The sequence below is a fragment of the Anabrus simplex genome, chromosome X (genome assembly GCF_040414725.1).
Source record: "Anabrus simplex isolate iqAnaSimp1 chromosome X, ASM4041472v1, whole genome shotgun sequence".
In the NCBI taxonomy this organism is placed as follows: Eukaryota; Metazoa; Arthropoda; class Insecta; order Orthoptera; family Tettigoniidae; genus Anabrus; species Anabrus simplex.
This window is the reverse complement of record NC_090279.1, coordinates 156,360,220-156,386,905: the sequence shown is the minus strand read 5'-3', so window position 1 is coordinate 156,386,905 and position 26,686 is coordinate 156,360,220. Positions and strand designations below refer to the sequence as shown.

Genomic DNA, 26,686 nt, shown 5'->3' with positions numbered 1-26,686 from the left:
ACAGGGGCCGATGACCTTCGATGTTAGGCCCCTTTAAACAACAAGCATCATCATCACCATACATATAAACAAATCACTTCGACGAGTAAAATTCCTTTAATATATTTACATATGTGCCATCATAAGTACAGTCAAGATCTGTATGATACCTGTTAATTAAGTTATTGTTTCACACATATTGATAAACGGAGAATTCTTTAAAAATACAGTTTTGGAGACTGGACTTATAAACAGTTGCCGAAATCTTAAATTTCCTGAAATTTGAAGCAAACTATTATCATCAATTAATGCATTAACAATCTTATAGAGATAAATTTGTTGAACTATTACACGCCTACTGGCTAGCGATACATATTTAAATTCATTCAACAAAAATCCATATGAAACATAACTTCTAAAAGGGAATTCTTATATTTTTATAATAAATATATCTTAAAAAGCGTTTCTGCACTCTTTCAACTTGATTTCGATAAGACTTATAACATGGAGACCAAATTATACATGAATACTCAAGTTTTGATCGGACGATACTATTGAACAATAAGGTGAGTGCATACGTGTTAGTGAAATCTCTTGAATTTCTAATTATAAAACCCAATTTCTTGCAGGAATCATTAACCATTGCATTAATATGCTCCTTGAAAGATAAAATGCTTGTAACAATTACCCCTAAGTCATTAACAGAGTGAACCACCTTGAGTTCTTCATTATTAATTTTATATTTATAATTCAATGTATTTTTCTTATATAAAATCTGAAGGAAACAGCATTTATTCATATTAAGTTGCAAACAGTTTTCAATACTCCATGCGTATAAGTAATTCAAATCATATTGTAATTTCAACATATCATCAACATTTTTTATCAACGAGTATACAGGGTCTCTTACATAAACTAAGACCGTCGAAGCGGTTTTGACTCTCCGATACATAAGCTCCAGAATGAGAGACGCGTGCATAGTTCTTGACCTTGCAAGCAGCCTGCACGTGTTTGACCTGGCAAGCATCAGTCACCAGTCTGAATCTTATCTGTTAAGAAGGTGAGACAATTATAATTGCAACACCGTATTTTCGTATGTAAAATTTCTGGTTTCATCTTAATGACCATGTGCACAGTCATAACTCTCGCTATTTTTTTTTTTTTTTTTTTTTTTTGCCAGTTGTTTTACGTCGCACCGACACAGATAGGTCTTACGGCGACGACGGGAGAGGAAAGGGCTAGGAGTGGGAAGGAAGCGGCCATGGCCTTAATTAAGGTTCAGCCCCAGCATTTGCCTGGTGTGAAAATGGGAAACCACAGAAAACCATTTTCAGGGCTGCCGACAGTGGGGTTCGAACCAACTATCTCCCGAATACTGGATACTGGCAACTCTCGCTATTAGTGTGCAGAAAATCTTAATGGTGTTCCATCAGTTAACGGAAGAAGAAAAATCACGTGGCTGGTTTCAACAAGATTCATCCCCTGCTCATACAGCAAAACATTCCCTTCTTACAATCTCGGAAGTGTTTGCAGACAGAGTGATCAGTGCTGCTCTATTTTCCCCTCGTTCTCCAGTAACAGTGTGTGATTTTTAATTGTGGGGAAAACTGAAATAAATCGTGTATCGAAAAAATCCTCACACAATGCAGGAACTAAAAGAAAACATTGCGAATGAAATCAGAAACATTACAGTGGCAGAATTGTCTCGCGTCAGCCAGAATGTGAGTTACCAGATACAATGCCTGCATAACCCAGGAAGGACGACAATTCCAGCATCTCTTATAAGGTAAGATTTCATGCAAGATTGTACACGCGCTTAAAACAGGGCGGCCGCGCGCGACGTAAGATCGGCTGAGGCAGCTGCCGCAGCGCAGAGAACAAACACCATGCGTTCGGTCTTAGTTAATATGAGAGACCTTGTATATATAGATTTTGTCACTTTCTCTGCATGATAAAACCCAAAGTCACTGACATCGTAAACGAAGGGAGATGTTCTGTTTATTTGAACATGTCATGTTTCAGTGATCGCTGATGCTAACTTTACGACATCATCAATGTGCAAAGGGGGACCTCGGGAGGTGCGAGCTGACGGCCACGGTGGACCAGAAGTTCTACAAGCTATCCTCAAACTGTTGCCCTTGGATCATCACGAACCTCCAGTCAGTATCTACCAGTAACGTATTCCCCTCTTTCTTTTCCAAAATTTGACTGGTGGGCAAAGTACACATTCAAAATGATACTGCAAGTAAGTTTGTGACTGATCATTAATCATAAAATGTTAAATTGAATTCGAGTCACTTGGACATTACTTGAAAATATGTCATATCAACACACAAAAACAACTCTATACAGAGTACATAATTTGAAAACAAAATTCGATAACTCTGGCCGTTGTCACTTTATCAGCTGCTGGAGTTAGCCAATCAGATCGTTTCGCGGGCGAATTCAAATGCACTTTGCGAGGTGGTGGTGTTAAAATCTGCACGTGGCTTAATGTCGGCTTGAGAACCACGCCAAGAAATCACCAACAAACACAAACACAGTGTGAATTTCCCTTCTGTGGCATTTTTTCTTCGATTGGTGCTCTCAAACCAGTCTTGAGAATGGTTTTCCACTCTTCTGCACTAAGGCGAATGCCGGGACACTCCCCACGCATTTCCTTCTCCGATACAAATCTTTTGGCCTGAGGGAGGGCGTCAGTCCAGTAACAGTGATTGGCGGGGTGGGGGGCAGTTGCTCCCTCCACTTTGTGGAGAAAAAAAAAATACATTTTAGCCGGCTGAAACTAGAAATGTTATTTTTAAAATTGCAAACTCTGTTGTCTTTTCAGCTAATTCTTTCTTTGAATTTCTTTAATTATTAAGAAATATACTTAGCGGAAATATGCACAGAATGTCATTCGTTACGGCTAACCGAATTGTACAGCGCCACAGCAAGTAACGGAGACTCGCGGAGCAATGTGTAACACGTGCTGCGACGAACGGTATAAGGCCGGCCACAAAATGAGACGCAGGTCTGTGACGTGACGCAGGATGACTCACGGTGAGTTTGTGCGAACCACAGAACTGACTGGACCGGCGCATGTTACGGCGCAGTGTGACGTGACGTAGTTGCTGCCCGTGGTGACCCTGCGGACCGCAATCTCTCTTCCGCAGTTTCCTGCAAGACTCACGGTGATTTTGGTTGTTCATATTGTTGATAAACCATTTTACTGAGTCAGGAATTCTTTTTGAAAAATCATATTAAATGTATTTTTGTCTAAACCACCATAAACTATTTATTGTGTTTTGAGGAAGAAATAATGTACAATATAAAGCAACAAAAGATCAATTTATTGCAGTTAAATGTTTTGTCTATTGATGAATGCAAAAATAATTGTTTTGAAATCAGAAATTCCAAAAATAAATTCATGTGACAAATACAAATTATTTCTAATGGCTAAACTGAGAAATACAAATTGAAAACAACTTATTTCCATACACAAAAAGTGAGTTTTAGTGAGAAAAATAAGTAACAAATAATGCGATGAAGTTATGACGAGGGGGTATGTTTTACAAGTTGCTTTACGAGGCACCGACACAGATAGGTCATAAACTGTGTTCCAACTTGCGAGAATTGTCGCCGTGATTCACTCTGCCGTGAAGAATTCGACGTGAGTCACCCTGCGTCACCTCACGGATCTGTGTCTCATTTTACGGCCAGCCTAACAAGGGTATTATTTTTTCCAAGGTCACTCGCTTGCCGCACGCATTCGTCAGTCTGGCAATCTCACTCGGTCAATACAGTATGTCTGTTACTTTGTTCCTGTGTACTCAAATACTGAATTACTTTTTAATTCTATAATCACGCCGTGCTTCTATTTAATTGTACCACATGTCTAATTATTGTCCCTTTGGTGAACATTTTATTGTATAGTACTATTATTACCGCACATAAGTTGGTAGACTGTCAACCTTTATGCCTATATTGAAATTCGCTCAGAGAGCTTAAAAAACCTACAATTTTATGGCTATTTTTTCAAATTTGATGTCTACCGCCCCCCCCCGATATATCCCACACACCCGGATACATTTTGTTGAACTTTTGTGCCCTCCCCCACTCCTAATTCCCAATCACCGCTACTGGGCGTCACCGTCTAGGAGGCCCACCTCCCCCTTTGCACCCATAAGCGAATTTACCTAATTAATTTACAAATTAAAAGTTGAACATTTCGCATATGGGATACTACAGGAGGCTGTAAACTAGCAGTCACAAAGGAACTTTCTGGCGCCAGTGTGACGGTGAGTAGAATCCTCGAAACTCTTCTTAGAGCACGACCAACTTGTAAACCGCCCTGAGTACTCCTTCCAATAAATTTTATGACACCGCCTAGGAGTGGCGACTTTCTGTTGGTTCTCACGAGAAAATCACGCGTTGAGGCCTGACCTACTTAGCTAGGACAAAGGGACAACGACAATACCCGCCAACTCTGGGGAGGAAATGGAAGCATCCACGCTACGAAGAGCGCGAAGTCTCAGCCAATCACAAAATTCTAAATTTGAATGAACTGTCATAGCGGGAATCTACAGTCAGTATTTCGCTATCTGAAGCCCGGTGTGGTGGTGAAAAACAGTGTCCTGACTTCTTTATAATATTTGGAAATTTATCAGTGCGAATCTGTGGTTAATTAGTGCCTAATTAATAAAATTTAACTCCACACGGAAGGGTAGTAGTCTCCAGGAGAATGAACTGTCATGGCGGGATGGAGCCATTCACCGGAAGAAAATAACACCAGTGACGCGCGCCGTCGTGTGGATTATCCTGTGATCATTTCCCACGACGCAATATTACATGTAAGTCAGACAAAAATTAGGAAGTTCTGTACATAAATTTTGAAAAACTTTAACCTACGGATGTACGATAAAGCGCTCCCGAGGGCTAGATCACTACGCCACATCCCTTCCACAGAACTATTTTCAAGGTGGGGGAGAGAACTCATTAAAAAACCCAGCGATCAGGGGGTTGAATTCTCAGTGATTCTTCAGAATTCTCAGTGTGTGTTTTCAGTCTCCTCAGTGATTCTTGAGCATTCTCAGTGAAACTTCAGTTTGACAGTGTGAATCAGAGCGACAGTGTGACAGAGGTGACAGCTAATTCAGTTAGTCAGCTTTACTTTTAGCTGGTAAGAAAGCGAGTAGAGACACTTGTAGGCATTTTGAGAAAGCCTTGTATTATTTTACTTGGGAGAGTAACATTTCAGAAATGAACACTTTAACGAACTTTTACTATTTATGCAGAAATAACAGGCAAGAGCTACACTTTCAACACTTGGCTTAAATGAACTCACATTACCATTCGAGAGGAACAAGTCCGTGTTTTCAGCACAATTACATAAAGCCTCTCTAACCCACGGGTAGTTTCATATTTGTTATCAGCATAAACTTCCCCACAACATTTGAAACTTTATTCTTAGCTTGCTTTTACCACTTAATAAACTGTTTGGCAAGCGAGATGTTTACGGGGAGAAACTTGTAAAGGCAGACAGGGAGGAGAATGACTTTTCTTTAATGAAGGCCGCAGTGGTAGACCTTGAGCAAACAGTTATGTCCCGTTGGGGTTAATGTTCGGTAAGCTCCATGTAAACAAAAGCTGAGAGACCGGAAGGCAGACCAACAGGTGATTTTCAGGTAGATAGCGGAGACGACCGGCCAACTTCACGACAGGAGTCTGCAGTGGTATCGTCTAACCTGCACTGGAGTGCGAGAAATGCGAGTGTTTTATGTTAATGTAAGCGTGTGTTACGGCATGACAAAAATGTGTCAAAGTTGCGTGTGTGAAAATTTGGAATACCGCAGCAGCTTCAAGATGGTATTCTAATTCACCATGACCGAGTCTGGAGGGTGAGCCAGCATGCCTCCATCACCAGGTATGAGCATCAATAAATAATGTAAATAAGTATGTAGGACCGTGACTAATCGATGATCAAATGTAGCTTAGAGTATTAGGTAGGATTGTAAATAATTCACAGTTTTATAATACTACTATAATAATAATAATAATAATAATAATAATAATAATAATAATAATAATAATAATAATAATAATAATAATAATAATAATAATAATAATTATAATATTAATAATAATAATAGTAATAATAATGAATAATAATAATTATAATAATAATGTCGCATTTTCAGCTAGGGTTATTTGTGCATTTCGTTTAGGTAGATGTTGTTTGCGTGTTGTCATGGATTATTTCTGTAGTATGTCACTTTGACAGTTTAGGAAGCTATGATATTTGATCTATGAGTGTAACGCCGATTTATTTATAATTATGTTCATCATGTTATTATATCGTTGGTTTTGAGTCATATTTTGTTGGAGTTTTGATCTAGTAGACGCCGCCTCGATGTTTTAATGTTTATTTTTGCTTTTTATGCGCATTCAGTTTGTTTATGTTGTGGGATCATCCTTCAGGTGACCGTTTCTGGTAGTACTTATCCCGTGTATTTTTGCAACGATTTTTGGTAGACGCGAGTATTTATTTCTGTGTAGTTGCGGTTACACATGTTTCAACATCTGTGTTTTGAGAGGCAATCTCGTAATTTTTCTTTAAGAAACAGTGAGTGCCAGGAAGCCATTGATGAGTCAGCTCTGATATTTTGTGATATGTGAAGCAGAGAATGATCGAGAGATCGAGCTAGATGAATAATATCCCTGATGATCTACGTTGATAATGGAAATGTGATATTTGGACCATGTCATGAACTGTCGTAAGAAATAGTGATATGCACGACAGATATTTCGCCCGCCGGATACGAGCGAGGCCGTATTGTGAGAATAATGAATAATGATGACGTCGAGAATTAATGAGTAAATAGAATTGTGAAACGAAAAATTTAACCAAGAGTGTTAAATGTGTTACGACATGGGTTATGATTGTAGGCAGAAGCCTGTATTTGTTTAAAGAATTCCAGGGAAAGTAGATGCTCGGCAAATATGTTAGCCATTGTACAATGTGAGCAGAGCGACGAGTCAATGTGTTTTTCGATAGTCATGGGAAGTCATGGATGACATGAAATAACAGTAATTATTGTCCAGAAAGGTTAAATAGTATCATGTCCAGACACTTATCGTCTGAGGTTAGAGATTGCCGTCAAATTCACAATAGTTATATTTTTGCTACTCGCAGCGGGGTATATTTTTCTGGAGACTCTGATTTTATTTTGCGCATTCCATCCTTATTAATTTCCAGTAGGCCGCGATGGTGGGATCTAGTTTGTTATTTGTTTTCTTTCTGAGTGTACTTTATTACCGTTTATTTGTAGGACGTGAGCGTATGTGAATTATTTATATTTGATCTGATGTAAATAGATAGGTGTAGATAGGCTAGTTTTGTTTTCTGTATTTTCTTTGTCGGAGCAGTGTTTCTCCGTTAACAGATTTAATGATGTAAATAAGATTTCAGATGTTAGGTTAATGGATCATCGATTAAGTCACAGTCGAAACCATAGTAGTGGTATGCTCATACCAGATTTCAGTAATTACCAAACCTTTTAAAATCCACTACATTTTATTTAGAAAATGAAGCGATCTTTAATAAACCAATTGTGTAAAAACTGCCGCAATGAATGAGGTGAACAAGATGGCATCTGCCTCCATCTAGTGGTGGTACCACAAATAATGAGTTGATAAGGAAATGCAGTTAGCGGCAAATTCAATAGAAATTTTAATGTACAAGGATCGCTGTCATTTTGAAATGTTAACGTAAGGCACTTGGCCTAATCTTTTGGATTATTTTTAAGAAGTCCAGTCTATCACAGGCATGCAAGTGAAGTTTTAAAAATTAGATGAGTGGTTGTAACACTCCGATTTATGTTTCAATAATTTATTTTGTTTAATCATGAGGTGTTTGAATAAGACAATGGTTATGTGGTAAATGAAGTGTGATGTTCATGGCTATCTGTTTTCTTCGAATTATTCCTTAGGTGATACACTTGGTTAGTGCAGTCCATGATTATTTTAAAGTTGGGTGTTTTCCCAAATGAGCCACATGTGTTAATATTTGATAACTCCTCTGAGACAGTGGATTTGATGACGTAACTAATTACTTCATTATGATTCAACTATTTTAATTTATTTGAGAGATAGTTTTCTACGTAATATAATTCTGTAGTTCAAAGAAGGTGGTCCTTCTGACCAGAGTTTTAAATTGATTCACGTTATCAACTTGAAGACAGTGTCAACATAGTCTGGAATATTTAATTAATGTGATTGACCTTCAGTCAGTTTATTAGGCAGATAATGGTGTTATTGTAAGGCAGATCCTCAATCTTTATTTTCTTAATCTCATTTATTTCATTTTGTTACATTTTTTTTACCAGTTCAGTTTACGTTCATTTTTTTGGCACTTTGCATTTTATTCAATAAATCAGTCTTTTATTTAAATTTTAATTCAGTCTTTGGGTACCGTCATTTATAGTTAGTTTACCCCATCTTTTCATTTCCTCACTCCTTGATCGACGGGTGGCCTCTCTCCGGGGATAGCGGACGGTCACGACTGAGGAAGAAGAGTCTACATGCAGCGGTGAGTATCATTTACATGTCATTTATTACAGGAGCAGCCGGCGCACAGAAGAAGGAAGAGTTCACCGCAGTTGTTACCTTGAAAAGGGCACACCCTTCAAGGGAGGAATGAAAACATGTTAGAATACCGCTTTTCACGAGAGTTTAATCCTGATGTAAACAAATAGGCGGAGCACCTTGCCTTTGCACGTGGGCATAGACGTAGTTGATTGGAGAAGCTACCGTCGCACTCACTCCACTGTATCCGAGCTCGAAGAAAAGTAGTACGTCGCATTTATTTTATTTTATTTTATTTTATTTTATTTTATTTTATTTTATTTTATTTTATTCTATTTTATTTTATCACATTTAGAGAGTTTCGAAGAGTGCGTAATCAAATTAAAATATGGTTGTCATATATAGGTACCGGTATATATCTATATGTGTGTGTGTTTTTTAAAATAGTAATTAAATAACGAGAAATTAAGGCACAAGGCGTGGGGTAATACAGGAAGTCTTCTCGTAGTGGGGAAAAGTCCCAAGCTGTACAGCGTGGAGATAAGGAGATCTTGCAGCAGCAGTCAGTGTCAGTATTCATCGTGAGAGAAATGGAGCAAGAGGTAGGACTATCGCGTGAAGTGAAGCTCAAAAAGGAAAACCGCTCAGAAGTGAGCATAGACAGTGCATTGTGAATGTGTTCAATAAACTAAGTGAATAGAATCCAGGTTTAGTCGTTTATTCAGAAGTTCAGATCTTCGCACTGTTGTCGTATGCAATACATCCGAACATGAGACGTTGACGGGGTGGAGATCGGTACTACACGCTCAGCGAATCACAACTCTTTCTTTGGCTGAGGCATGGACACACCATGTTTACATCAGGATTAAACTCTCGTTAAAAGACATATAGTAGTTGGAGCTCTATAGACTGTAAAGAGAGTTGCTGGGGAGATCCGCCCGGTAACGGTTTAAACGGTTTTAACTCGGTACTTGGCTTTCTTTTCTACCGGAAGGAAGAGATCAAACCAACATGAGCAATAATGCCACAGAGGAAGGAGCGAGTACGTCATGACAAGCGGCTGACAGGGAGAGGCTTGCTCACTTATGTGCCTCATAATCTGGGGAATAACATGAGGGGTGAACAAAAAATGTTATCATACACATGCTAAGTGATTGTTCCGTCAACGACCGATACCAATGGTGGTGAAAATTCCCGACCCTGCCGGGAATCGAACCCGGGACCCCTGTGACCAACGGCCAGCACGCTAACCATTTAGCTATGGAGCCGGACATTATTTTAATAATTGCCTTTTAAACTATACTCATCACTTACGTTTACGTAAATATTAATATAAGACAGTCGTTTTGTTAGCATAAATCCTCAAACCAGACAATACTATAGAAATATACATCGTGTTTGGACGCAATGTGCCTGGTGAGCATAAGGATGCATAATATTACTATTACTGTGAATATTTATAAACTGCTGCATTATTTTGTGCCTGGTGAACATAAGGATGGATAATATTACTATTATTGTGAATATTTATTAACTACTGCATGCATTATTTTGTGCCTGGTCAGCATAAGGATGCATAATATTACTATTACTGTGAATATTTATAAACTGCTGCATTATTTTGTGCCTGGTGAGCATAAGGATGCATAATATTACTATTATTGTGAATATTTATAAACTGCTGCATTATTTTGTGCCTGGTCAGCATAAGGATGGATAATATTACTATTATTGTGAATATTTATTAACTACTGCATGCATTATTTTGTGCCTGGTGAACATAAGGATGCATAATATTACTATTATTGTGAATATTTATAAACTGCTGCATTATTTTGTGCCTGGTGAGCATAAGGATGGATAATATTACTATCATTGTGAATATTTATAAACTGCTGCATGCATTATTTTGTGCCTGGTGAACATAAGGATGCATAATATTACTATTACTGTGAATATTTATAAACTGCTGCATTATTTTGTGCCTGGTGAGCATAAGGATGCATAATATTACTATTATTGTGAATATTTATAAACTGCTGCATTATTTTGTGCCTGGTGAGCATAAGGATGGATAATATTACTATTATTGTGAATATTTATAAACTGCTGCATGCATTATTTTGTGCCTGGTGAACATAAGGATGCATAATATTACTATTATTGTGAATATTTATAAACTGCTGCATTATTTTGTGCCTGGTGAGCATAAGGATGGATAATATTACTATTATTGTGAATATTTATTAACTACTGCATGCATTATTTTGTGCCTGGTGAACATAAGGATGCATAATATTACTATTATTGTGAATATTTATAAACTGCTGCATTATTTTGTGCCTGGTGAGCATAAGGATGGATAATATTACTATTATTGTGAATATTTATTAACTACTGCATGCATTATTTTGTGCCTGGTGAACATAAGGATGCATAATATTACTATTATTGTGAATATTTATAAACTGCTGCATTATTTTGTGCCTGGTGAGCATAAGGATGGATAATATTACTATTACTGTGAATATTTATAAACTGCCGCATTATTTTGTGCCTGGTGAGCATAAGGATGCATAATATTACTATTATTGTGAATATTTATAAACTGCTGCATTATTTTGTGCCTGGTCAGCATAAGGATGGATAATATTACTATTACTGTGAATATTTATAAACTGCCGCATTATTTTGTGCCTGGTGAGCATAAGGATGCATAATATTACTATTATTGTGAATATTTATAAACTGCTGCATTATTTTGTGCCTGGTGAGCATAAGGATGCATAATATTACTATTATTGTGAATATTTATAAACTGCTGCATTATTTTGTGCCTGGTGAGCATAAGGATGCATAATATTACTATTATTGTGAATATTTATAAACTGCTGCATTATTTTGTGCCTGGTGAGCATAAGGATGGATAATATTACTATTACTGTGAATATTTATAAACTGCCGCATTATTTTGTGCCTGGTGAGCATAAGGATGCATAATATTACTATTATTGTGAATATTTATAAACTGCCGCATTATTTTGTGCCTGGTGAGCATAAGGATGCATAATATTACTATTATTGTGAATATTTATAAACTGCTGCATTATTTTGTGCCTGGTGAGCATAAGGATGCATAATATTACTATTATTGTGAATATTTATAAACTGCTGCATTATTTTGTGCCTGGTGAGCATAAGGATGGATAATATTACTATTATTGTGAATATTTATTAACTACTGCATGCATTATTTTGTGCCTGGTGAACATAAGGATGCATAATATTACTATTATTGTGAATATTTATAAACTGCTGCATTATTTTGTGCCTGGTGAGCATAAGGATGGATAATATTACTATTATTGTGAATATTTATTAACTACTGCATGCATTATTTTGTGCCTGGTGAACATAAGGATGCATAATATTACTATTATTGTGAATATTTATAAACTGCTGCATTATTTTGTGCCTGGTGAGCATAAGGATGGATAATATTACTATTACTGTGAATATTTATAAACTGCCGCATTATTTTGTGCCTGGTGAGCATAAGGATGCATAATATTACTATTATTGTGAATATTTATAAACTGCTGCATTATTTTGTGCCTGGTGAGCATAAGGATGGATAATATTACTATTACTGTGAATATTTATAAACTGCCGCATTATTTTGTGCCTGGTGAGCATAAGGATGCATAATATTACTATTATTGTGAATATTTATAAACTGCCGCATTATTTTGTGCCTGGTGAGCATAAGGATGCATAATATTACTATTATTGTGAATATTTATAAACTGCTGCATTATTTTGTGCCTGGTGAGCATAAGGATGCATAATATTACTATTATTGTGAATATTTATAAACTGCTGCATTATTTTGTGCCTGGTGAGCATAAGGATGGATAATATTACTATTATTGTGAATATTTATTAACTACTGCATGCATTATTTTGTGCCTGGTGAACATAAGGATGCATAATATTACTATTATTGTGAATATTTATAAACTGCTGCATTATTTTGTGCCTGGTGAGCATAAGGATGGATAATATTACTATTATTGTGAATATTTATTAACTACTGCATGCATTATTTTGTGCCTGGTGAACATAAGGATGCATAATATTACTATTATTGTGAATATTTATAAACTGCTGCATTATTTTGTGCCTGGTGAGCATAAGGATGGATAATATTACTATTACTGTGAATATTTATAAACTGCCGCATTATTTTGTGCCTGGTGAGCATAAGGATGCATAATATTACTATTATTGTGAATATTTATAAACTGCTGCATTATTTTGTGCCTGGTCAGCATAAGGATGGATAATATTACTATTACTGTGAATATTTATAAACTGCCGCATTATTTTGTGCCTGGTGAGCATAAGGATGCATAATATTACTATTATTGTGAATATTTATAAACTGCTGCATTATTTTGTGCCTGGTGAGCATAAGGATGCATAATATTACTATTATTGTGAATATTTATAAACTGCTGCATTATTTTGTGCCTGGTGAGCATAAGGATGCATAATATTACTATTATTGTGAATATTTATAAACTGCTGCATTATTTTGTGCCTGGTGAGCATAAGGATGGATAATATTACTATTACTGTGAATATTTATAAACTGCCGCATTATTTTGTGCCTGGTGAGCATAAGGATGCATAATATTACTATTATTGTGAATATTTATAAACTGCCGCATTATTTTGTGCCTGGTGAGCATAAGGATGCATAATATTACTATTATTGTGAATATTTATAAACTGCTGCATTATTTTGTGCCTGGTGAGCATAAGGATGCATAATATTACTATTATTGTGAATATTTATAAACTGCTGCATTATTTTGTGCCTGGTGAGCATAAGGATGGATAATATTACTATTATTGTGAATATTTATTAACTACTGCATGCATTATTTTGTGCCTGGTGAACATAAGGATGCATAATATTACTATTATTGTGAATATTTATAAACTGCTGCATTATTTTGTGCCTGGTGAACATAAGGATGCATAATATTACTATTATTGTGAATATTTATAAACTGCTGCATTATTTTGTGCCTGGTGAGCATAAGGATGGATAATATTACTATTACTGTGAATATTTATAAACTGCCGCATTATTTTGTGCCTGGTGAGCATAAGGATGCATAATATTACTATTATTGTGAATATTTATAAACTGCTGCATTATTTTGTGCCTGGTGAACATAAGGATGGATAATATTACTATCATTGTGAATATTTTTAAACTACTGCATTATTTTATTTTCGAGTAATTAAACTGAACTAACCGATATGAGCTTGAAGGTCACGCGGAAACAGGAAACTTCTGAAAGGTGGAAGCAGTTAGGTCCCTGCGAATGACGAATACGATATAAGAGTTAACACGACGTGTGCCAATCAGATCAGTTACGCCCGACGGAAGGTTAACATCAGTAGTGGTCACACCGTGCGGAGGCTTCTGCGCCACCAGTGGACAATGGATACACAAATGAATACATTCATTAGGATATTGTTTTCACTTCGCAATATTTCTCACTCTCTCAAGTGGTACGAAATGTCCAAGAACCGATAGTCCCACGGAAAAGGGAAGCACGCTGCTTTACTGGCCCCTAAATACTCAGTAAACTATAAATATGACTTAAATCCAATAGCTGTCAATATCAGAGCAATAACTCAAGAGTGATGTCACATCTGTACATCTTGGATTAGAGGTCACACCAGGTTTACCGGTAATGAAAAAGCAGATTCATTAGCTAAATCGCTGCTACGTCTCTTTTGGATACTGCATACTGGTACCATGAATCTCCAATATGCTATGTTCAAAGACAAAAGAGACAATATATTTTACATATTTTACATATTTTACATGTAGTCTGAAAGGATCTGTTAGGCGAGAAATATTTTTTCCGAAATTTCAAAATCGACTATTGTGTAAAGCATTAGTGCCGAACTTTGCTTTCACTCTTTTTTTTTTTTTTTTCAAATTGCTTTACGTCGCACCGACACAGATAGGTCTTACGGCGACGATGGCACAGGAAAGGGCTAGGAGTGGGAAGGAAACGTCCGTGGCCTTAATTGAGGTACAGCCCCAGCATTTGCTTGGTGTGAAAATGGAAAACCATCTTCAGGGCTGCCGATAGTGGGGTTCGATCCCACTACCTCCCGAATACCTGCAGCTACCGAGCTCGGTACTCAACTTTAACTGGTCATGGAAAATTTAAATCTTATTTGGAACGCTTTAGGGGCCTCCTTGGCTCAGGCGGCAGCCCGCCGGCCTCTCACCGCTGGATGCTGTGGTTCAAATCCCGGTCACTCCATGTGAGATTTGTGCTGGACAAAGCGGAGGCAGGACAGGTTTTTCTCCGGGTACTCCGGTTTTCCCTGTCATATTTCATTCCAGCAACACTCTCCAAATATTTCATCTATCAGTCATTTATCATTGCCCCAGAGGAGTGCGACAGGCTTCTGCAGCCGGCACTTTTCCTATCCTCGCCGCTAGATGGGGGCTTCAATTCAATTCATTTCTTACCCGGTCGAATGACTGGAACAGGCTGTGGATTTTCATTTTCATTTGGAACGCTTTAAACTTAACGTTACGGACGACTACTTATGCTTTTGTGGATCAATTCAGACAGTGAATCATTTGATATTCGAGTGTCTAGTGTTTGAAATGAGAAGACATTTCTTTACAATGCCGCCTGAATGGATGTAACGTGGAACTTTCTAAACCACTGTATCGTGTACTCAAGAGACAAATGTTGTTATGTGCAGTTTCTCACAATCATCAACAATACATTTTGTAACCTAAATTTATAATAATTCTCTTTGTTATGATTTTAAACTATAACCTTAATATACCTTTGGTAAAATAGGGTTCTTGTATTGTTTTAGGATATTAAATAAATAAATAATACGATTTAATAATAACAAAACAGAATGTAGGTATCTTTAAGGGATCTCAGGTGAACTCTTAATGTTACAATTATTTTCTTTACGTCGCACTGACACTGATAGGTCTTATGACGACGAGGGATAGGAAAGGGATAGGACCAGGGCAGCGACCCTGGCCTTAATTAATGTACAACCCCAGCATTTGCCTGGAGTGAAAATGGGAAAGCACGGAAAACCATCTTTAATGCTGGCGACAGTAGGGTTCGAACCCACTATCTCCCGAATGCAAGTTGATAGCTACGTGACCCAAATCATGCAGCCACTTGATCGGTAGGTGAACTTTCATATTGAATCCCTGTGTTAATATAATGAGATTGTGTTTGTTTGTTTGTTTGTTTGTTTGTTTGTTTGTTTGTTTGTTTGTTTGTTTGTTTGTTTCAGGCTATTCTCATGGCCGTAGAACAGGTGGACGCCAAACGTGGGGTAACAGCCCCCATCAGGGACGTCTACAAGAAGATTGTCACTGACAGTGACAGTTCTGTGCCAGTCATTACGATAGAACGCTCCAAGTTCAAAGAACGTGCCGCAAAAGCTTACGCCATAGTGCAGACTGGGTAATGACTTATTCTCATCCTAATAAGATTGTCAATATACAAGCTTGGTTTGACCTGGCACTGGACTTGTGCACGTGAGCTTATTCAGCGGTTAAAAACAAAAATTACTGGATAGTAACATAATACGTTAGGGCGGAAAGAAAAGAAGGGATGTGCAAGTCGTACAATCATGTAAAACACTACTGCGCATCATTTCTGAACACTAATACTTTTTTAAAGCATTTGGCGACTTTTTCGTAACACTACCTACTCCAGGCATGTCAAGTTCACGAGTTGATTGACAGCTCTGCGTGCTTGAGAAACAGCTGTTAGGAGCGCTGGCCCAGGACATTATCAGATAGCGCAATACATACACTCATGTTCTTAAAAACCAGAACACCTTGAGAGACTAGAGATAGGAAGTTCATATTAACAGCATATGTGCATTAGTATGTTAGTATGTTCGGCCCTGAGGTTCAAGGTCCACATCGACATCTCGATGCACCAGCACCGACTAGTAAATGTACCTGCGGCTCTCGTTGTCGCTATAAACCGAAGTCAACGGATCAGTGTGACTTGTGCAGACGTGTGCGAGAACCGTACCGTCAAATGAGTGAGTTTGAAAGAGGGCGCATTATTGGCATGAGAGAACGTGATGCATCCATCCGGGAAATTGCTGCTCGTGTGGGACGAAGTGTGTCAGCAGTGCAACGGGTGTGTACAGAATGGATCACAGAAGGCCGTAGAACACAACGAGATGGGTCTGATCTCACCGCCGAGAAGATCGATACCTCATCCGAATGGCATTTCAGGACCGATCTGCGTCCTCCTCGACTCTGTCGGAACAGTGGAGCAGTACACTATCACACAATCAGGAGTGACAGTGCGTCGCCGTTTATAACGGTCTAGGTTCCCGGCGCGTCGTCCACCTCCTCTCCGCCTACCTTCGACTAATGTACATAAACATGCTAGAGTGCAATGATGTATGGAACGACGTCACTGGGGACAGGAATGGCAGCAGATAGTGTTTTCGGACGAATTCAGGTTCTATTTTTTGAAAGTGATGGCCGCAATTTGGCTCGCCGCAGACAGGGAGAGACGCATCATATTGACTGCAATCGCACAAGAAATACAGCGTCAACTCAAGGCCTTATGGTGTGGGATGCTATTGGGTACAACCACAAATCACAGCTGGTGCGTGTCCAGGGCACTGTGATCAGTTTGACCTACGTGAATGATATCCTGCGACCCGTAGCCATACCCTTTCTGCACGACACGCCAGACACCATATTTCAGCAGGACAATGCGCGACCACATGTTGCTGGACGAACACGTGCCTTCTTGTTGTCACAGGATGTCAGACTGTTGCCCTGGCCCGCCCGATCACCAGACTTGTCGAGAATCGAAAATGTGTGGGATATGGTGAAACGACGGGTGCGGCGCTGGGACCAATGCCAACCACCAAAGATGAACTATGGAACCAGGTGAATGCAGCATGGATGGCTATACCCCAGGACGCCATTCGCGTCTTATACACGTCGATGCCATCACTCATGGAACAAGTTATCAGTGCCCATGGAGGACCCAGTGCCAACTAGGCAACAGAACGCATGCTGAACCTAGGTTACTTAAATACCAATCGTTTCTGCAGAACATACTAATGAACATGTCTTGTGAATATGGACTATGGCTATGTTTCTACAAAATAGAACTCAGAGATTTAGAGTAGGTGAAGCTTTACCTGTCCCTGTAATCATTAAGAGGGGAATTCCTCAAGGCAGTATTATTGGACCTTTGTGTTTTCTTTTATATATATCAATGATATGTGTAAAGAAGTGGAATCAGAGATAAGGCTTTTTGCAGATGATGTTATTCTGTACAGAGTAATAAATAAGTTACAAAATTGTGACCAACTGCAAAATGACCTTGATAATGTTGTGAGATGGATGATGATAAACGGGGTTAAAAGTCAGATTGTGCGTTTCACAAGTAGGAAAAGTCCTCTCAGTTTTAATTACTGCGTTAATGGAGTGAAAGTTCCCTTTGGGAATCATTGTAAGTATCTAGGTGTTAATATAAGGAAAGATCTTCATTGGGGTAATCACATATATTTAAATATGATTGTAAACTAAGGGTACAGATCTCTGCACATGGTTATGAGGGTATTTAGGGGTTATAGTAAAGATGTAAAGGATAGGGCATATAAGTCTCTGGTAAGACCCCAACTAGAGTATGGTTCCAGCGTATGGGACCCTCACCAGGATTATTTGATTCAAGAACTGGAAAAAAACAAAACAAAGAAAAGCAGCTCGATTTGTACTGGGTGATTTCTGACAAAAGAGTAGCATTACCAAAATGTTGCAATGTTTGGGCTGGAAAGACTTCGGAGAAAGGAGACGAGCTGCTCGACTAAGCGGTATGTTCCGAGCTGTCAGTGGAGAGATGGCGTAGACGAATAAGTTTAAGTGGTGTCTTTAAAAATAGAAAGATCACAATATGAAGATAAAGTTGGAATTCAAGAGGACAAATTGGGGCAAATATTCGTTTATAGGAAGGGGAGTTAGGGATTGGAATAACTTACCAAAGGAGATGTTCAATAAATTTCCAATTTCTTTGCGATGATTTAAGAAAAGGCTAGGAAAACAACAGATAGGGAATCTGCCACCTGGGCGGCTGCCCTAAATGCAGATCAGTAGTGAGTGATTCATTCAGTGATTGAACAGGATGACGAATGTATATTCATGCTAACAGATTACTTCGTCAGTCCTTATGTAGACCAAAACAGGTCATTGGAGCCCGTCACTGGTACGCGTTCACAGCCCTGAGTCAGCAACGTGGGAAAGTACAAGCCGACAGAGGGGAAGAGACTTGTGTCCCCGTGCACAGGTATTTCTAGCACGGCGGGCAGGGTTTGACACTGTAACGTTCCAGACGTCACAGTGTAATTATGTTAATTTTATTATGTGTAATTAATTCAGGAATTTAACGTCATGATATTTATCTTGGTATGTAATTTTATTATAATTCATGTTTGATCATTTGCTCACTATCATTTCATTACTTTGTAACTACGACTTGTAAACGAGGGCTGAATATCCTAATATTAACTTAGATTCTTGCGACATTCGTTTAAATTTAACTTGCAGTAGATTTTCCTCTATCTTGCCACATCACCGAGGAAGAAGGAAGGACAAATTTAGACATCAAATTCTGGGAAAAGCGAGCACGTGTTCAAGCGTTGTAACGACAGCTACTGTATCTCGACCAGAATAATTCAAACTGATCACCGCCTATATTTTCAAAGGAGCGTCATGTTGCCATGAATACTGAGTGAAAGGGCTAATAGAAGAACAGTTGATATCATGGTTGGGACCCATCAACTTTAATATCTGGAGTGGGGAGAGACGTGTCAACTGATTGGACCACGTGTAGCGACCTGTAATTAGAGCCAGAGAAGGTTATAAAAGGCCGTGTTGGAGCTCTTGGCATGATGATTCTTCTTCTATCTTGTATTTCGCTTTAGGTCTGATAACTTGTCTTATGGTTGTTGTACCATAGTGGACTAGTGTGATAGTTTCAAAGCCATCATCCAATTAGTGGTTGATGCAATTTGCAAGGCAGGAATGGTACTTAGCTGCAGATGAAGATATCTCAAAGACGACCGGTGATGTTCCAGCTACAAGGATGGAAGCTTTCCAAGGACCAGCAGAACAAGACTACATGGTGAGCAAGCGAATTAAAAATATTGCAAGTTTTCGCGAAGTAGAGTCATTCAATTTTTTGTTAAATTCATTTCCTATTTTAAATTCAGTTCTCGTTAAACCGTCGTCATTTATATTCAATATAATAAATAGTATTTTCCTAGTTCACTTTAATCAATCTGCCTTAATTAGCCTTTTGATTTCTAATTCTCCTGCTTAATGATTAGTGCACTATCACCCCATCCCTGTGATGAGAGTCCGTCCAAGCTTGATTATAAATTTTTATCTTTAAGTCATCAACTTAAAGATTGGCGCCCTTAGCTTGCATAGTAGCATTTCTCGTTCAATTATTGTTATCCTAAAAGGGGCAAGTCACAACACCCGTGCTCTACTCTTTTGTGGGAAATACTCAGAACACAATATCGTGCTGTTCTCCATTGGATCAAGTAATCCTGGTGAGACGCAGACGGCACGATGGTGTTGCCGCCGTCAACAAACAGAAAAATAGAAACGGGGTTTATTTCTTATTATTAGAGCCCGGATTTCCATGCACTATCAAATCTCGAAATATGCATGCATTCCTGCAGTATCATATAGCAAAACATGCACAATAACGTGGAAAATATGCACTATCAAAGTTCAATTCTACATGGTTACATTTTCAGTTCCTCTTGAAACATTGTACAACAACTATTTTTTTTCAAATTGTCTTGACTTAAGCTCATCCGTTTATCTGTCAGTGCATTCTTAAACACAGAAAAAAAAAGGGTATCTTTCTACGGCGCAAGAAATGACAGGTGCACAGGACAATGTGAGGTCAAATTGTACATCTTTTGCATTTTCACCACACAAAATGTCTTTTATAAGTTTGATGAAATCGAAATCAGGATCTGACGGATCGCTTTGTTCAGCTTATCTCTAGCTGCCGTAGCTACTTCTACGTGCGATGATTGCAGACACGTTTGAATGTCTTTAAAAACAGCCAAATATTCTACAATGGGTAGACCTGTAGCTTCCAACTTTGTTATCGCAGCAGGCAATTTCCCAAAACTGTATTTACATTAAGTCTTGCTGCTCATTCCTTTTGCTGAATTCCACTTGCGCATATACTGGAAAACTGCCTACGACCTAAAACCGGAAAGAATTAATTCGACGAGGTGATATTATGCCTAATCAGTGGCATTAAGTTCATTGATGGTAAATTGGATTACAGGATCTGTACGGTACCGGTATGTACTAACTTCGGTTGTCAGGTAGGATGTCATGAATACATTCTATTTCCCTCCATATCTCAATAATAGACATGTAACGTGGAAAAACGGTCCCAGAATTTTGCAAACTAATATTAATAAAAGACACTATCATGCAACTTAAATTTATACATGCGCCGAAGTCAGAAGAAAAGCCATATTATGCTACATAAACGTCCAAGTATTCGCTATTAAATCCAAAATCTTCAAAATATGCATTATGCATGCATTTTCTCCTAAAAGGGTCAAAACATGCAAACATGCACGGAAAAACAACGGTTATTTGGAATCATTAAGTCATAAAACGAATATTTGCAAAGTCTGAGAAGTGTAACCAGCGTATTTAAAAACATGTATTTGCATGCAAATCCGGGCTTTACTTATTACATACAGTCGAACCTCCAGAACAAATTGTGTAGCTTTCCTTTGGATCTTTTCCAGATCTCGTATCAAGTAGTCCTGGCGAGGATCCCATACACAATTAAAGCTATAGCTGTTCTTCTCCAATCGTGAAATTCCTACCACTGAAATGAAATGTCGTATGGCTTTTAGTGCCGGGATATCCCAGGATGGGTTCGGTTCGCCAGGTGCAGGTCTTTCCATTTGACTCCCGTAGGCGACCTGCGCGTCGTGATGATGATGAAGACAACACATACACCCAGCCCCCGTGCCATTGGAATTAACCAATTAAGGTTAAAATTCCCGACCCGGCCGGGAATCGAACCCGGGACCCTCTGAACCGAAGGCCAGGACGCTGACCGTTCAGCCAACGAGTCGGACATTCCTACTACTGTTAGGGCGGAGTTCAACTGGATTAAATTAAAACTGCTATTAGTATGCAAATCAGTAGGGGAGAAAATACTACATTTTTATTCCATTTTAGCCGGCTGAAACCAGAAATTATAGGAATTATTAGTCCGACTCCATGGCTAAATGGTTAGCGTTCTGGCCTTTGGTCACAGGGGTCCCGGGTTCGATTCCCGGTAGGGTCTGGATTTCTAAGCATAATTGGTTAATTTCTCTGGCACGGGGGCTGAGTGTATGTGTCGTCTTCATCATCATTTCATCCTCATCACGACGCGCAGGTCGCCAACGAGCGTCAAATCAAAAGACCTGCATCTGGCGAGCCGAACTTGTCCTCGGACACTCCTGGCACTAAAAGCCATACGCCATTTCATAGGAATTATTTTTAAAAATGTACAAGCTCTGTTGTCTTATCAGCTAATTCCTTCTTACATTTTCTATGATTATTAACAGAAATATTAGCGGAAATACGCAAAAAAAAAAAAAAATTGTTCGTCGCGGCTAACCGTTTTGGATAGCGCCACAGCAAGTAGTGGAGACTTTCCATGTGCAGTGAGGAAGGGTAGCACGGGTACATTTTTTTGGCACGGTCATAGACACCGAAGTGTGATTCACCCGCCTGCCGCGCGCATTCATCAGTTTGGCTGTCTCTTTAATGTCAGTTTCAAAGTGTGTAGTCAAATACTAAATTATTTTTAACTGTATAATCACATCCTACTTCAATTTAATTATAATACATACAAAGGGCACTAGGAAAGTTTTGCAATGTGAGTGAACGCTTTAGACTTTTTCAAAGTATTTTCCACCACACTCAATACACTTCTCTATACGTCGAAACCAGTCACTGAACCAACTCTGCCACTTTTCTTCGGTTACATTTTCACACTCTTGATCCCATGCTGCCAGAAGCTCCTCGTCAGATGCAAAACGCCACCCTTTCAGCTTCATCTTCACTTCCGGGAAGAGTGCGAAGTCACATGGGGCAAGATCAGGACTGTATGGAGGGTGATCAAGCACAGTCAACCCTGATCTGGCAAGAAATCCATTGTTACATTTGCACGATGTGCTGGAGCATTGTCGTGATGCAAGAGCCAAGTGTTGAGCCGTGACTTTGGATGGAGCTGCTTGAGAGCCTGGATGACCTGAGGCAGACAAGTCTCACTGTACCACTTGGCAGTAACTGTCCTTTGTGTTTCTAGCACAACCCGAATCAGGATGCCCCGTTTAGTGAAGAATTCTTCAAACATCCTTTTCTTCACTGACCTTGACTTTCGCACAGTCACGGGGGTACCCTCATCTTCAAACAGCCACACCTTGTTCTGGAATTTTGTTGGGACATCCTAATAATAAAGCCAAGTTTCGTCACCTGTAACGATGCTACTGACGTTACTCGAAGTCCCATTTTCAAACTGTTTAACATTTATCGGCACCATGTCACTCGATGTGCCCTTTGTTCCTCTGAAAGTGAATGGGACACCCAAAGGGAACAAACCTTTCTAACATGGAGATGGTCGTGTAGTACTGAATGAATAGCTGGTGCAGGGATGTGGAGGGTCTCTTCTACCTGCCGATATGTCAACCGCCTCTCTTGCTGCAACATTTTCCTCACCGCTTCAATGTTTTCCTCAGTCACTGATTCAGACGGTCCCCAAGAACGAGGATAGTCTTTAACCCCACAATTTCCCCTCTGGAACTCTTTGTACCAGCGGAAAATTTTTGTCCGATGTTGACAGTCTTCCCCAGCACAGGAGTCATTCCTCCAGGCACTGGTCAACAGTTAATACACGAGCAAAATTGTAGCGGATAATATTCACCTTTAGACCACACTGACATCTTAACATGCTTTCAGTCCCACTGCTTGGTAAGAACAGGTGTGGAGGTCGCGTCTTGCTGTCTACTAGACCGGTTTTCATCCCTCGCCATAACAGAGGTGTCCAGCCAACCGTTTTTGCGTATTGCAAAACTTTCCTAGTGCCCTTTGTATGTAATATTGTTCCTTTGGTGAAGGTTTTATTGTATAGCATTGAACCAATATCTCAAAAAACTATTATTAACGTACTTAAGTTGGTAGATTGTGAACCTTTACCTCTTTGTCGAAATTCGCTCAGAGAGCATCAAAATACTTACAATTTTGTAGCTGTTTTTCAGTTAACTCCCAATCGCCGCTACAACTTATAACATTTATGTCTTGTCTCTGTTACAGAGAAGTTGCTCTGTATGGTAATATCATCCTGAAGATGGGAGTTATTGAAGAGAAATAGGACAACTATTCTTCATTGTGGAACACTGTTCACAATCTTGTGCAGGTATCTGTCCTGTGCATGGTGTAACACTCCAGAATGGAAACTGTGTTTGCAGTTGCGGACTGCTTTGTCATATAGACATGAAAAATAAATTCTGCCAGACTAGAAACAACATGTTAAAATTTCAAAGGAGCGACGAAGTACATGTGTCACGACTTCAATTTATGTAATTATCACTGCATCAGAAAACTGAGTTGTAGATAAGTAATAGGACATCTCTGATTTTGTTAGTCCAGTTGAACTAATAATAAATATTGAGTGTTCATTGTTTGTCCGACTCGTTGGCTGAATGGTCAGCGTACTGGCCTTCGGTTCAGAGGGTCCCGGGTTCGATTCCCGGCCGGGTCGGGGATTTTAATCGCTTATGATTAATTCTTCTGGCTCGGGGACTGGGTGTATATGTCCGTCCCAACACTCTCCTCATCATATTCAGACAACACACTACACTACCAACCACCACAGAAACACGCAATAGTGCTTACATCCCTCCATAGAGGGTTGGCGTCAGGAAGGGCATCCGGCCGTAAAAACAGGGCCAAATCCACATGTGCGACGCAGTTCGCACCCGCGACCCCACAGGTGTGGGAAAAAGCGGCAGGAAAAGAAGAAGAAGAAAGAGTGTTCATTGTTTGTTTTATTTGACGCCAAATCCTTGTCACCTCTTGTGGGTCACTAAGTGGCCTTCTGATTCATTTACTGCAGCACTGACGAAAATAATGATAGGAACAGCCGCGTTCTATATGTTCAGTGCCCTTTAATGTAGACCTTTAGGCCTTGAAATCTTGCTCTGCTTAGGTGCCTGCGTAAAATGTTTTGTTCCTTGTCCATGTCCCTTCTCATCCAAATTTTCCCACCTTTTAAGTTGCTGGTATTCCTCAGCACTATTAACTTAACCTTGATCGGTCTCCTACCCTTCACTTTCCCCACTCTATATACATCGTCTATGTCCACCTCACTAAAGTTTATCTTCATTTTACTTTGTATTACTTCTACCACTTTAAATACTATATCCACCTTGCTTTTGTTGTCTCCTTCCGGCACACCATAACAAAAAAAAAAAAGTTTTTCCTCATGAGCTCTTGGTTATTCCTGTTTTCAGACCACTTTACTTGACTCAGTTCCTCCTCTAAATCCCTGACTTTGGTCTTCAGTCGTTCTACTTCCTTCGTCTTATGAGCCACTCTCTCTTTTATCACCTTCATCTCCTCTTTAACACACTGTTTTAACTCTTGTATTTCCTTGGCTTGTTCTCTAATTAGGTCTCTTGTTTGCTCATCCTGACATGCTTCTTTGATCAGTTCCTTAATCATTTCGAATTCTTCTCATCCGATTGCACCAACTGGTCCAGGCCTCGGTTTTAGCTCAACTTCACAAATTTCCAATACGAATGTTATCACTGCGGCTACCAACAAGGTTACCAATACACCAATTTGCTGTCCATTCTTCATCCCTCTTCTCACTTTTTCACATTTCACTCCTCCATTCCACCTTCTTATAGCTGCCCTGTACTGCACTAGTGAATCGCCCATATTCATCACTCTACTCAGCACATCCCCTCACTCCACTGTCTCAATCACGACTGCGATATGTTCATTGGGTCAGTGGTTCAGTGAATCCCCTACAAACAGAAATATCTTAGTAAAATGGTTTATCAGGAGCCTGGTCCTATAATTAGCTCTGAGTATTCACGCACTTAGCGATACTTTTGACGTCAACACTTGGTTGCTCTCCGAAACCTACTCGGCATTATACATATTGTTACGAATAATCTGTTTGATTACTCTAATTTATTTCAGGATGGCCTAATAAATGCACATACACATATTTAAACACAAACAATTCTAACCAGCTATGAATGGCCACAAACTAATCACCAGTCTATTTACAAATCTCTCTTCTGTACACACACCCGGGAGTCCCTTACTTTCACTTTCCCCCAAGTCCAGTCACCTCGTACAGCCACTGTGCGTAGACAGCTGGATTTGAACACAGTGCCCCTGGCTATACACGACGACTGTTCGTCGGTGCGACTCCATTGATAGTCCGCTACTTCACACAGTCACATGAAGTGAACAACAATCAGCAACAGTTCAACAGCATCCAACAGCAGGACGATACTCACAACAGCGAGCATTAACACCCGTCCAATTATCCTCACACTCACGATAACTGCTTCAATCGCTGATTCACGGCGGTCCTCAATCCACAGAAATACACACACAGTACTCTAAGGCAGTACACAGTCTTCTGTCCCGTACGCCGTCTACAATGCAGCTGCTCTCTGGATACTCCGACACCACAACCACAGCCCCTGGTTCAGACCTCGGTGGGACACTAGCGACAGCCAATACCTCTGTCGCTCTCAGCCTAGCCACCGAACCCCAACTCGCTGGGCTGCGTTCACAAAATACGACTCCGACTAGAGTTGGAGTATAGCCGAGTAACTAGTAGGGTTAACTCTGAGTTTCGTGAACGCTTGGCGTGAATACAGAGTAACAAAACATGGCTAATCAATTAAGAAAGGTTATTTGTTTTACCATAACTTCATTTGCGAGGAA

General features: G+C 39.3%; 1 protein-coding gene across 1 annotated transcript in view; it reads left to right on the top strand.

The window, feature by feature from the left end:
- The window catches only part of LOC136886025 (fucose mutarotase), a 31,667-nt gene extending 7,274 nt beyond the window's left edge, over positions 1-24,393 (top strand). Inside the window, exons 2-4 of the mRNA XM_067158739.2 lie at positions 2,002-2,138; positions 15,919-16,091; positions 24,029-24,393. Coding sequence (XP_067014840.2) covers positions 2,002-2,138; positions 15,919-16,091; positions 24,029-24,086 — 368 coding nt within the window. The 3' untranslated portion in view covers positions 24,087-24,393. The remainder of the gene's footprint in view (positions 1-2,001; positions 2,139-15,918; positions 16,092-24,028) is intronic.
- Positions 24,394-26,686: the final 2,293 nt, after the last annotated feature.